A 14573-nucleotide genomic window follows, 5' to 3' on the forward strand; every position below is an offset into this window, starting at 1 on the left:
GCGTAGGGTGTGCAAAGAATTCCTAGTAGATTTAATTTTAGTTTTGAATTTATTCTTTATTTGATTTGCTCTTGATTTTAATAAGGCTGGGATGCAGAGCATGTGTGAGAAAGTGGCAAGAGACAGAGGCAGAGCAAATTACTGGGATCAGAAAATAAATGACCTGTATACCAAGGATATACAGTGTTATCCTGGAGGCCTTCAGGTTTCTGTTAAAGGGTAATGTAATAGGGTAAAAGGCATGTGTTTTAGAAAGAACTTTGCAAGCAATGAGGATGTGGTTTTGGAATGCTGCCTAACTCAGGTGAAAGATGGTATGTTGTCTGACATAGTAGGGGTGCAGAGAGGAGATTCAATTTGAGAGATATTTATTGATGTTATAATCTATAAGGCTGGGAAATAAGTGTGTGTGTGTGTGTGTGTGTGTGTATGTGTGTGTGTAGGTAATAGTGAAAAGAGGATGGCGAATTTCATGTTTCTCATTTGGGCATTAGAAATATCTTGGGGCCATTCGACAAGATCAGGAATGCATGAATGAGGCAGAGTGGGTGATGAAGGGGGAAGATGGTGTCAGTTTTGGACATGTTGAGTGTTGTCAGATGCCTATAGAATACTGTAGTAAGAAAAGTCCAGCAGCTAGCTAGACACATAGGTCTGGCACTCAAAAGAAAAGTCTCAATTTGTCATAGAGATTGCATGTTGGTTTTTCATTAATGCTGAGTTTTTAGAGAGTTGATGTCATATCTGATACCTTTTTTTGTTTCCACAGCACATTGTACAGGGTAAGCCTTAGGGTTGCATACAATTCCCAAATCCTAACTTTTTTTTGTTCTAATTACTAGGATGGGGTCTATTAATGTAGAAGAAATAAAGACTTTCCATCAATTGATGCCAATTTATTTCTTTTCCAATCCAGTTATTGAATACATAGACCTGAATTGGTGGGGCAATACAAAGCTTAAATGAAATCAGAATCAGCCTGAAGAATAGTAGTAAAGAATGATGTCACCTGCATTTTATGGTTTGACAGATATTAGGCAGGTGTATTTCCAGAATTTCTTCCTTAATTTTTTTTGTCATATCATCTGAAATTTCATCATTGCCATCATTCCTTTAGAACATCAGGAGTTTTTCAGTTTTAAGGAGTTGCCTGATAAATGACCTTATGAAGGGTAATTGTGTACAAGTTATCAGATAGTGTTAATAAAATTTTTTAATGAATCGAAGCTTTTGAGATATGTAGAAAAAGGATAATTGAGACAGGATGAGAGTATGGCTGGTTATGTTCTATTTGTTCACTTCTTATTGACATTTCCTTGAGATTAATGATTTTATTACTGGCAATTTGAGGCCCCAGAAGAAAATTCTTTCCCATTAAATTGCATTCCTTTCCCCCAAAAGTCACTGCTCTTTCAGAAGACATTATTAACAATTCTAGATATTCCAAAAATAAATTTAGGTATCACTGCAGTTGTTAATAACAGATAAATAACATTTTTCTATGTTACAAGGAAGATGGAAGTGTGTGAAATGAACCACAAAAAGTAAGATGTGTTGAAATTCAGTTTTATTCTCTTATATCTGCACACAAACACATTGAAGGACTGTTTTTATTAGGGTAAGACTAGCTGCTATAACAAATAAATCCCCAACTTTCAGTGGCTTAGTACAATAGAAGCACATTTCTTGCTCATATAACAGTCCAAGGCAACGGATCCTGGCTGGCATATGGCATTTTCCCACACAGTTATTCAGCAGCTTTGCTATCCCCTTGGGCCTTGTCATTTGCATCCTTCCACCTGGTAGAAAGAAAGAGAAATTATGGAGAAGTCACAGTTGCTTCTTAAATCATGACATGGAAGTGACACACATTACATCTGTCTACATTCCATTGGTGAGAACCAGGGACATAGGTCATACTAAGATGCAAGAAATTCTGGGAAATATGTTCCTGATGGGACAGCTATTTCCCAGTAAGAAAGCTATACAATGCAAGGAGGAGCACAGAATTTTGTGGACAGCTAATTGCCTTGGCTACAGGGACTATATCACAGATATGGGCAAAACACAAAAGTCACACATAAAAATTGCTCATTATTTTATGGCCACACTTCAAATAAATGAGCACGTCTATACAGAAGGAAAGAAAATACTTTTGTTTGATACTTTGCTTTCATTTTGTATGTTATGTGGTTGCTGAGATCTTTTTAATGCTAGCAAGAATGTTGGATTCCTTATTCATTGTGTATGAAAAACTGAGATTTTCTTTCCTTATTTTTAAGGTTGGACGAAATTTGCCCGATTGACACGGGCTTTGACAAATAGCCGAAGTGTTTTGCAGCAGCTCACGCCAATGAATAAAACAGAGGTGGTCCACAAACATTCAAGACTAGCTGAAGTAAGTATGAGACGAAATTTGCTTCCCAAGATGGTGGTGTTGGTACATTTTTCTTCCCCAAAATGATTTAATATAGATTTTTCTGGCTATGATCTTATAAATGCTTAGCTGATAATTTATGTTTCCCTTGTAGAAATATAGAAATCCCAAATATTTCTATTCATTCTCTCCAACTTTTGAAATGGGAATGTAGCTAATGACATCCCAGGTCATGTCTGTAGAGTGTAAGGTTTTCTTTGAGCATATCAGATAGGGAGTTCTTTCATTGCTTCATGCATATGTGCAGCAAACACATATTCAGGGTATGCTCTGTGCTTGGCACTCTGCAAAGGATGTAAAGATAAATAAGAAATGGGCCCTGTCATCAAGGAGTTAAATATCCAACAGAGGAAACCGATCATAAGATGTGAAAAGATGCAATGACAGGGTGCCGTGGGAGCCCGTGCAGAATTTGCCCAAATGTGGGGTCCTAGGGAAGGCCGTGTGAGTGAGATGATACCTGGGCTGAGTGAATTCTGAAGGGAAAATGTGAGAGTTAGTCAGGTAAAGAAGGGATGTAGTTTATTCCTACCAGGGAGACCAGCATGTACAAGGGCTCAGAGATGAGGTAGTATGATGATGTTGAGTATGAGTTTAGTGTAGTTGAATTCGGATGGGGAAGGAGAAGGTGGGGTGGCATGTAGTGAAATGGTGGTGGTTGGTGTCTCATGTGCCAGGAAAATGACCTTTGTGCCTCAGAAAAACCTCTCAAAGGGAGGTGGGTCCTAATTGGTTTCTTTTGTAATTTCATGTTTTTATTGTGTTAATTCAAAAACTTTAGTCTAAGAAGAGGTCCATAGTTTTTACCAGATTGCCATAGGGATCCCAGGCACAAAATGATTAAAAACTCCTGCTTGAACTAGTGGCTCTGTGGAGAATGGGGAGGTAGGGAAACCAGTGAGGAAGTCCTAGCAGTAAGTAAGTTAGCATGACCACGGTTGTCAGCAGGGTAGTGGCAGCAGAAGTGGGTGGATTGCAGACACATTAAGATTAGAGTAAACACATTTGTTAATATATTAGAATAGTGTGTGAAACAAGGGGTTGAGTCCAGGACAATTCTATGTTTTTGATTTAGACGACAGGGTAGATAGTACTGTTGGTTAATAAACTGACGAATGTAAGAGGAAGGAAAGAAGATTTGAGGACAATGATCGTGAGTTCGGTTTGGGGCATACAAAGTTTGAAGAGCCCGATAGGAAGTCCTAGTGGAGATGCCTGAACGGCAGGGAGATTTATGGGTCTGGCACTCTGGAAGGATATTTGAGTTTGAGTTGTAGGCTTCAGTGTCACCCTCACAGTTACAGCTGTTCAAGTCATGTGACTAGACGATGTTACCCTGAGACTAAGGAGAAAAAAAATGAGGCGAGAACTCTGAGGCAGCTAATAGCTTTATTGTTCACGTCTTCTATAACCATAATTTGTATTACTGGTATGAAAGATGCCAAAAAGCTCATTAAGCTACCAAAACTATGCTGAGCACTACGTTTGCACTCACCAAATATTCTCAGGTAACTTTTACCAAAAAAGAGAAAGATAAAATCCATATGCTTATCAGTTTTCTCTGCTGCAGAAAAGTGAGTCAAAGCACTTCAGAGTAATTTTCTTAACTTGTAAATATTGAATCCGGTTTGGAGGGGATTAGGAAGTAAAGTATGTTCCCTGAATTTAGAAGACCATGGAGTTTTTCTTAGACCATGGCTAACAAAAAGACTTACGGTTTTCTGCTCTAAATAGCACTGTTAGCTTGGGTAAAGATGAATCCTTTGATGTGCAGACATGTTTCTGAAGACCAAAATAAGACATTAATATAACTAAATATTAACTAGTAATAATAATCACAGTATTTAAAAGATAATTTGCAATTGGTACAAGATTTAAAGCAGACAATGAGATAACAACTTGCTTTTGCAAAAATGCTTAGATTTTGGAGCTAGTTTCTCTTCTGCCTAAAGTTGCCTGTTTCTTTCTACAAATTAAGCTGAAATGTAGGAGGTTGTTTCTGTGATTGTTAATTTTTATAGTCATGATTCCTTTGGGGTCTTAACCACACTTTATTCAGGATTTTTCTTTTGTCGGTTACACAACAGAGCGAGAACAAGTGGAAGGGGGCCATGGAGAAGAAAATCTTCTCCCTTAGCACCCAGGATCACTCAGTATTGTTTTTTCTCTATGTCAAGGGAAAAGAAAGAAACTTTCCCCTTGACATTTTCTCATTTTTGTTTTTGAGAAACTTATTCCTATTTCATCCCATCTGTTTTTTTTTTCTTTGCTCTGTGATTAGTGTTAGTTTCTTTACCAGTCATCCCTTATTCATAAACCTGGTTCTGATATAAAACTGCTTTCTGTCAGATCTTAGGGTCGATTTCAGAGAGCATACAGAAATAACAAGATTGTCGATAGACATTTAGTCAGAATACCTGCAGCGCATGCTCTTAGATCTCCAAAGATAGACATAAAAGAAATACCAAATAAGTACAACAATATCGTTTTTCCAGTGGTACTCAAAACTCTCGTAATTTGCTCAATGCAAGTAGTTGGTTTAGTTATGGAATTTTAGTTGTTTTTACTTTTTCAAAGACAGATAAATCTGATCTCAATTCTACCCGATCCCCCAAATTTGGAGCTGATCCCCAGTTACAAAGATTCCAGTCTCCATAAAGGTAGTTAATTAATTTTCCGCATGCACTGACACCCTGCTGATTGCCTTTAGCTTGTTCACTTTTATGTTGGGTAGAGATAAATATATACACCCCGCCACATCAGTCAGTGGGCCTGACTTTGTTGGAGTCAATGCTCTCAGATCTTCAGAGAGGAAGAATGTGTCTGTATTGGTACAAAAATACATCAAAAACTGTGATTTCATCCTCCCTCCACCAAAGGCTTATTGCTTATAAAAGCACAAATGAAATAACAATGAAAATGAAGAGTCTGTTACTCACTGTTTTATGAAAGAGCCCAGGGACAGAGTGAAGATTAGTGGTGCTTTGCATATGAAAAAGATGAAGCTTATTTTTTGTGCACTGTTTTTTGTTGTTGCCATTTTCCTCTTCTTCCTCCTCCTTGTCCTTCTCTACCCTTTCCTCCTCCTTTTTGTCCTCATCTTGCATTTTTTTGGAGGGCTTTACATATGCAAATCACTGTCTAGAGAATTGGGTCCTGAATGTCTAAAGAAATGTAAGACAGAGATCTTACCTTGGGCTGTACATTGTAATCACCTGGGAAGGTTTTGAAAATACAGATTCTCTGAGAACCCAAACAAGACCAATTTAATCATTCTCCAGGGTGGAGTCTAGGTATAAGTATACTGTATTCTTTTAAAACTTCCCCAGATGATTCTAATGTATAGCCAGGTTTAAGACTTTCTGACTTCAGGGTGATGCCATTCCATCTTTAGAGGAGACCTGCATTAATCCGGGCCACTGAGCAGGGCTTACATCTGTCAGCACAGTAGACACAGTGTCCAGGGCCCCACAACACTTTTACGGGCCTGCGAGATGTTTCAATTTCTATTAACAGCAGAAGAAAACAGGGTAATTTTAGGTAAAAACAAAAATTGAATGTGTGATATTAATGTATCTATCTTTGTAGGAATGCTGTTATAATACACACACACACACACACACACACACACACACACACATATATGTATATATACATACACACTTTTTTTTTTTTTTTTTGAGACTGAGTCTCGCTCTGTCGCCCAGGCTGGAGTGCAGTGAGTGGTGCGATCTCAGCTCACTGGAACCTCTGCCTCCCAGGTTCAAGTGATTCTCCTGCCTCAGCCTCCAGAGTAAGTGGGACTGCAGGCATGTGCCAACAAGCCCGGCTAATTTTTGTATTTTTAGTAGAATGGGGTTTCACCATGAAGGAGTCCAGGAAGGCACAAAGGCTTACGGTCCACGAAGGTGGTAATGCACCCTGGCACTGAGTTTGTTCTTATTTCCCAAGTTTGATTTATTTGTGGTTAAACATAGACTGTGTATATATAGACGGTAAACTACTAACATTGAATATGCAGGCAATTTTCATGTTTAACACAATGAAATTGGAATTGACAGGCCAGTGGTTGAAAGGCAAAAGAAAAGACATGATTATGTACAGTTGTATATCTATAATACTTCACCCCAACATGAATCTGAACTCCTGGTAGGATGATTTGCTGTTAAGTAATTTAAGACATCATGGGGAAAACATAACTGAAGTACTGATAATGGCAAATACATAAAATGTCTTTACAAGTATTCTTACAAACACCAATATAAAAATAACGACTATAACATACAATTAAAGAGACCACCAATGATGTTTTCCATATCAAAAATAGTAACAATGGATATTATATTCTTAGTTTTCAGATATGTAAGTTCTGTATATGAGAGGAACTTTAGGATACTCTCCCAAGCTTCCAAAGATGCTAGTATATTTGTTTTGTTTTGTGTCATATATTACAACTCAGAGTTACATGCTAACAAGTATTTTTATTTTTATCCATTCTTACATCTAAATATTTAATGCATTTATGATTTTATGATTTGGACTTTTTGACTCCTACCTCCTGGGTCCCATTAGTCCTAGAGACACTGAATAACTGAATACATACAATGGGCAAATCTGTTGAAAATATTTAAAAATTTCCATTTACCAAACTCTTTAACACATACATTGTCTTTGGCTTCATTGATGGCACAGGGCAGAAGTTTTTGATTTATCCCTTCAACTGTCTTTTTTTTTCTGAGACGGAGTCTCGCTCTGTCGCCAGGCTGGAGTGCAGTGGCGCAATCTCGGCTCACTGCAACCTCTGCTTCCTGCATTCAAGTAATTCTCCTGTCTCTGCTTCCTGAGTAGTTGGGATTATAGGCACGCACCACCACGCCAATCTAATATTTGTATTTTTAGTAGAGACGGCATTTCACCATGTTGGCCAGGATGGTATTGATCTCCTGACCTTGTGATCTCGCCTCAACTGTTTTTTAGAATTCCCAGGTTCCAGGTTCCAGAAGGCAATGCTATGTCCTGTGTTGGTTACCTTTGCCCAGGGATACACAAACCTCTACTCTCGCTCTGTCATCTGCTTTTTATCTTTGTTCTACTGTAATTAGACCTAATTAGTGTAATTCAAGGTTCATATAACCATACACTGAAATTTTTCCATTTGAATTGGTATACAGAAACAAACTTGAGTATTTAATATTTTTTTTCCCTAAAGGAAATTTGCACTTGGGCAAGAAACACAATATTCTTTAAGTCCAGATCTAAGGGAGAAAGGGAAAAGGCAAGCGATACCCTTTACAACCCTTTACACTGCTGTGCCACCCATCAGGGCCCTTGCTGAGTATCACTCAACAACAGCATCACCAACAGTGGGATGCCAGGGTCCAGCAAGGCCATCAGAATCAAAGTTATGTTTCCTGAGGTGCTAAATGTGTATGAAGAATAGATAATGGTGTGTCACCCAAATAACTCTGGACAGTCCATGAGAGCCATGTGATTCTAGGCAGGCTTGCAGAGTGAGTGTGCAGGAGGCACTTGCAGAAGTGGACATCCAGCAGTGTTGTGGATCAATGCTGGCTACTGCATCAGAGCAGGCCAGATAGAACAGCAGAAAGATCAGCTTTGGTAGAGCAATTGGACTTGGAGTGACTTCCTCTGAACAAATTTTAGAACAACTCAGGAGAAGAGGGAGGCAAGACTATGGAGCATGACTGGCTGTGGTTTGACTGCCAGTAGATTTGAATTAATCACTGACTGTGCAGAGATAACCTAGTCATGTATAAACATATTTTCTCTCTTTTAGGTTCTTCAGCTGGGATCAGATATCCTTCCTCAGTATAAACAAGAAGCGCCAAAGACACCACCACACATTATTTTACATTATTGTGCTTTTAAAACTACTTGGGATTGGGTGATTTTAATTCTTACCTTCTACACCGCCATTATGGTTCCTTATAATGTTTCCTTCAAAACAAAGCAGAACAACATAGCCTGGCTGGTACTGGATAGTGTGGTGGACGTTATTTTTCTGGTTGACATCGTTTTAAATTTTCACACGACTTTCGTGGGGCCCGGTGGAGAGGTCATTTCTGACCCTAAGCTCATAAGGATGAACTATCTGAAAACTTGGTTTGTGATCGATCTGCTATCTTGTTTACCTTATGACATCATCAATGCCTTTGAAAATGTGGATGAGGTAAGTTTTTTGTTTTGGTTTTCTGAGTACTGTGGGTCATATGTTTTGAAAACATCAGGATAAATGGATTCCACAGATAATCCAAACCTCTTTTTAGCCACCACTTTCAACTTTCTTGAAACCCTTGCCAAAAGTTATTATATTTGATTACCTTAAATTAGTTTTCATCTGTTTCTTCTCCTTGATATCTGGTTGAAAGTACTGATTACTGGGAATTGGAATTTGTGGATGGAAGAAGTAAGTGGAGGAGAAGAAAAGCGGCAGCATTTGAAGTCAACTACAGTATACAAACTATGTAATTGATTAAAAGAAGATATTAGGTTGGTGCAAAAGTAATTGTGGTTTTCACAATTACTTTTAATGGCAAAAACCACATTTACTTTTATAACAACCCAATAAATAGATGTATTTTCTTTGAAAAGCTGCAGCATTTGAAAACTATTCGTTCACAGATCTTTTGATTCCTCTTCTCAAGACACATATGATAACAATGGTAGAGTTAACATAAAAATAAACTTTTATGAAACAGCAATTCTTGAATTTTTGCACCTTTGGTTTCTTCCTCATAGCTTTTGCTATACATTTTGTCTGAATATATTTGTGGATATTGGATGACGTATTAGTCCATTTTCACACTGCTATAAAGATACAACCTGAGACTGAGTAATTTATAAACAGAAGAGATGTAATTGACTCACAGTTCCACATGGCTGGAGAGGCCTCAGGAAACTTACAATCCTGGTGGAAAGAAGCAAGGACCTTCTTCACATGGCGGCAGGAGAGAAAAAGGAGCACAGGGGAAACTGCCACTTTTAAAACCCCCAGATCGCATGAGATCTCCCTCACTGTCATGGGAACAGCATGGGGAAATACTGCCCCCATAATCTAATCACCTCCCGCCAGGTCCCTCTCTCGACATGTGGGGATTGCCATTTGAGATGAGATTTGGGTGGGGACACAGAGCCAAACCATATCAGATGACTTCTGATGTCTGGTCTAATGTAAGGCTCTGCTTCTTCAGTGTTATCAGTGCACCTAGAAGTACTTAAAATATGTAGAAGCTTGAAAGACCACTTCATCCACAGCTTCTTAGCCTCTAACTTAATAGTGGATGATATTTAAGTTGTTACACCAAGTGAATAGGATACAACCAGTAATTTCAATTCATAATATATAGAAGAGTCAATATAGAATGTATCTGTTATTAAAATGTGTTCATATTGATAATATTACTAACTTAATTGTTCTAAGATGTTCCTAGAGATTCTACTCTGTAGACTGCTCAGATGGAAACTTCTTTACTCTGTTATTATTATTATAATACATTGTAATATATTATTATTTCTCTATGTGTGTTGGGAGATAGATTGAAATTTTCTTCAGTGACTTTTTCTATAAAATATTTACATTCAATCAACTATAATAATAGAAATATTATTTCCCCCAAATTTAAGTGTAGACATTGTATTTTTATACTGCATATGTAATTATTACTTTATAAATTATGGGAAAAAAGAAATAGTAATTCATTTTCCACGTTTTGAGTCCACTGACATCAAACTTTTAAAGATTTTTTTTTTCAAATATATCTTCTGAAGTGAGTTAAAGGAGTTAATTTTGAAAATACAAATCACATGATAGGGGACAGTAAGCAGTATTTATGTTTTGCACACTACACAGATGATTACATTAATACATTGAGATTTTGGTTATTTAGAACATAGGCCTAAAGATTTTAATAAAAGCAATCACTCATGTGGAATCTAGAAAAGTTCATCTCATATACAGTAGAATGATAGTTACCGAGGGGTGGGGTGAATGGAGAGATGGTTGAAGAATACAAAACTTCAGTTAGATGGAACTAAATTCAAGAAATCTATTATACAACATGGTGACTATAGTTAACAATCAATGTACTACATTCTGGAAAAATTCTAGGAAAGTGGGTGTAAAGTGTTCTCACCACAAAAATGATAACTATGTGAAGAAACACATATGTTAACTAGCTAGATTTAGTCATTCCACAATGCATACATACTTAAAAGCGTCATGTTGTACATAGTAAATACATGCAATTATTTCTGTCGATTAAAAATAATCAAAAGATTGGCTTGATTAGTATTACAGTAAATATATTGTATAATAATAACATTTATAATTGTATGTAATACTGCAATAATATATATTAAAAGATTCTCTCAACTTTGCTCAATTCAAGAAATGCAAAGTAAATCTACACTACATACAATTTTCTTTTTTCTTTTCTTTTTTTTTTTTTTTTTTTGAGACAGAGTCTCGCTCTGTCGCCAAAGCTGGACTGCAGGGGCGCTGTCTCGGCTCACTGCAAGCTCCGCCTCCCGGGTTCACGCCATTCTCCGGCCTCAGCCTCCCAAGTAGCTGGGACTACCGGTGCCCACCCCACTAAATACAATTTTCATTTATCACGCTGCAAAGACCGAAACTATGTTAGGACACTAGGCTGTTGAGTGTAGTAGCTAAGTAGGCACACCGCTCAAATCTCCTTTCATCAACACGTGCTGTGTGGAGTACAGTCAGCGGCACCCTGGGTCCAGCTCCTGGCTTTAGAAAGCCAACTGTTACCATCTCTTTTCAACTCAGCATTTAGTGATCTCAACAGTGGTAGCTTGAAATTAGCCACAGTGGGAGTATTTACACTACAGAAAGTAGCAAAAGCTACAAATTAAGGCCTTTTAAAAAAACTTTCTGTAGAGCTAGTTGTTAATCATTTTCCAACACATCACTGAACACAGTTCACTGAAGGCTGCTGCCTTTTCTGATCACCTGCAGCTCACATGTTGAAGCTGGGCTCACACATTTCCTCAGGGCTGCTCCCGTCAATGTCTGAGTATGGTAGGAATACTATAACTTGTCCATACCTGCAACTTTTGCTCTGGGACTATCCATTTACTGTGTAAAAGTGTAAGCTTTTTCTTCCTACCTGAGTCTTCCTTCCCTCTTTCACAGGTGTTAGACCTGCATTGTAGTCCAAAGGCTCTTTGTGTTCCCCTCCTCCCCATTTTGTCCTTCCCAGGCATTTACCTAGGTAGAATTCTTGTGTAAATAACCCTGGCTTGGCATCTACTCCTTACAGAACTTCAGTTGATCAAGTGGGATGTGGCGCGTCACTCTCATATACTGCCCAGGGGAGAATGAATTGGTAAAATCTCTATAAAGAACAGTTAGCAATGTCTCATTTTAAAAAACAGAGGACCCTAGAGGCAACCACTTTCAAATTTTTTCAGGGGATTCTTTTATTATTTGCTTCCATGTCACCAAACAACACGATTGCATATCTACCTCTTGGTTTGTCAATTTTAGGTTTTGTCTTTGACATCTCAACATGAAAGGTGAGATTTTAGCTCCCCTTTCTGCTTTCTCTCACTATTTACATGCACCATTTTCATCACCTCATTCTCACAATATATCATCCTTTTGATTCAATAAATATTAAGTGTTGATATTATTATTATTGTTATTATTATTATTTTTGGAGACAGAGTCTTGCTCTGTCACCCAGGCCAGAGCGCAGTGGTATGATCACTGCAACCTCTGCCTCCCAGGTTCAAGCGATTCTCCTGCCTCAACCTCCCCAGCAGCTGGGACTAGAGGTGCGCACCACCACACTCGGCTAATTTTTTAAAATGTTTTTAGTATTTCACCATGATGGCCAGTCTGGTCTTGAACTCCTGACCTCAAGTGATCCACCCACGTTAGCCTCCCACAGTGTTGGGATTTCAGGCGTGAGCCACTGGGCTTGGCCAAGTGTTGATATTATTATGACTGCAAATATGCACTTTATAGCTGATCCTTGCAGCATGCTGTAATTACTTTTCCTTTTCTGCACTTTCCATTTTTCTGGGAGCTGATAACTGTCTGATTTTATGTTTTCTGTGTTCTTATCACTAATTCAACCACAAAGTTCTCTGACAATTATCTAAATCTCCCTTCATTACATTGATGCAAGAAGTATTCTATCAATATCATTTTCTTAAACAAACCACTCTTTACTCTTTCACCTGATTGATAGTTAAGCTAGCTGTAATATTCTTGGCTAGAGATAATTTTCCTTCAGAATTTTGAAAGATACAATGCCATTGTACTCCTCCAGTAATTCTGATAAGAAACTTGAAGTCATCATGATTTCTGGTCCTTTACATGTGACCTATTTTCTCTTTCTGGAAGTTTCATATACCTTCTTGTCCCAAGGTTCTGTAACTTGCTGATGATATGCCTTTGTGCAGATCTATTTTCATCAGTTTTGATGGGTATTAACTAGGTGGTCCTTTTCAGCCTGGAAAAGCATGACTACTGTCTTGATTTTTTTTCCTATTATGATTTTCTCCAGCCCTCTGACCTTTTCTAAATTGTCTTTCTTTCTGGAACTCCTTTTATTCAGATACTGTACCGATGAGACCAGTCCTGTAATTTTTTATTTTTTATTTTTTGTTTTTTTGAGATGAGTCTCGCTCTGTCACCCGGGCTGGAGTGCAGTGGCGCGATCTCGGCTCACTGCAAGCTCTGCCTCCTGGGTTCACGCCATTCTCCTGCCACAGCCTCCTGAGTAGCTAAGACTACAGGCGCCGCCACCACACCTGGCTAATTTTATTTTTGTATTTTTAGTAGAGACGGAGTTTCACCATATTAGCCAGGATGGTCTCTACCTCCTGACCTCGTGATCTACCCGTCTCGGCCTCCCAAAGTGCTGGGATTACAGGCGTGAGCCACTGCGTCTGGCCAATTTCCTTTTTTTTTAAAATCTCCTATTTTCCAATCCTTTATCTTTTTGCTACACTTTCTGGGAGATTTCTTCCACATTATTTTCTAACTCTCTTTGTCCTTAATAATGCTTTTCTTGCTTAAGGTCTAGTTTGCTTAATACTATTATAGCTAAATTTGCTTTTGTATAGTTGGTGTGTATTTGGTCTGTATATTTCTGGATATATATTTTATGAGTAGTGTATAGATTCTGAAAATCTCTTTAACAGGCAAGTTTAATCTGTTTACATTGGTTGTGATTAATTACGTTTTGATTTACTTAGTACATCTTATTTTCTATTTTTAAATGCCTTTTCTTATCTTTGTTTTTTGGTGTTTTCTTTTTCCTTTCGTTTTTCCAGGTTTTGGATTGATTGAACTTTTCTTTAATCTCTTGGATTCCTCCTACTGGTTTGGAATTTTTTCTGTTAATCGATTACTCTTACATTTTTAACATCAGTGTTTGACTTAACAGATTCCAGAAGCTTCTAGGTATCTTTACCTTTCTTCATTTAATTCAAGGACTGCTGTTCCCCTTCATGTTTCAAATTATTATTGTCTTTTATTTTGGATCTACATTATTTTTAATGTTTTTCTTTTAATATATGATTGTTTTATTAATATTTAATTGTCAATTCTTATTTAGATTTATCCACATGTTTATCAGCTTCTTCATTCATACTATTTTATGCATTCTTTGCCTTTTTTCTGTGTCAGTTCCTGTAGATTGGCTCTTTATTACCCCTTATTATAACATTCACCTTTCTGGAACATATTTCTTTCAGGAAGCCTGCCTGCGTCATTCCCAAGCAGCTTTAATTAATATCTTCACCATATTTCATCTTCACTTATGTATATGTATGTGCCTTAATATAGTTAAAAATATTTTTTTCTTTTGTTGATTTGTGTGTGTTCATAAGCACTATATCAGCTGTTGGATGTTCTGGAGTCTTGTGCCTTGTCTAGGACATGTTTGTTTTGAGACTTTGAGAGGGTTACTCTGGTTCTCAGTTTCCATGATGTAAAACAAGGAAAGGAGTGTATAGCTAAATTACTTATATCACAAGGTGGTTATAAGGAATAAATGGGAAAAGGGATACTAATAAATTTTGCTTGCAGAATTCTGCAAATCTGGTGGGGGTATTATTATTTCATTTGTATGTGTTTGTT

The 14573-nt window shown here is 37.6% G+C and overlaps 1 protein-coding gene and 1 long non-coding RNA gene across 2 annotated transcripts in view; one reads left to right on the top strand and one right to left on the bottom strand.

Moving 5' to 3' along the window:
- Positions 1-14573, top strand: part of KCNH5 (potassium voltage-gated channel subfamily H member 5) — a 344681-nt gene that overhangs the window by 58203 nt on the left and 271905 nt on the right. The window contains exons 5-6 of the mRNA XM_055289151.2: positions 2283-2398; positions 8235-8627. Coding sequence (XP_055145126.1) covers positions 2283-2398; positions 8235-8627 — 509 coding nt within the window. The remainder of the gene's footprint in view (positions 1-2282; positions 2399-8234; positions 8628-14573) is intronic.
- Positions 1553-8507, bottom strand: LOC129487790 (uncharacterized). Its single transcript, XR_008659459.2, has 3 exons — positions 8360-8507; positions 5377-5601; positions 1553-1799 (listed from the first exon to the last, which is right to left on the bottom strand). It is a non-coding gene; the product is annotated as an uncharacterized lncRNA (long non-coding RNA).

The sequence above is a fragment of the Symphalangus syndactylus genome, chromosome 8 (genome assembly GCF_028878055.3).
Source record: "Symphalangus syndactylus isolate Jambi chromosome 8, NHGRI_mSymSyn1-v2.1_pri, whole genome shotgun sequence".
NCBI classification, from domain to species: Eukaryota; Metazoa; Chordata; class Mammalia; order Primates; family Hylobatidae; genus Symphalangus; species Symphalangus syndactylus.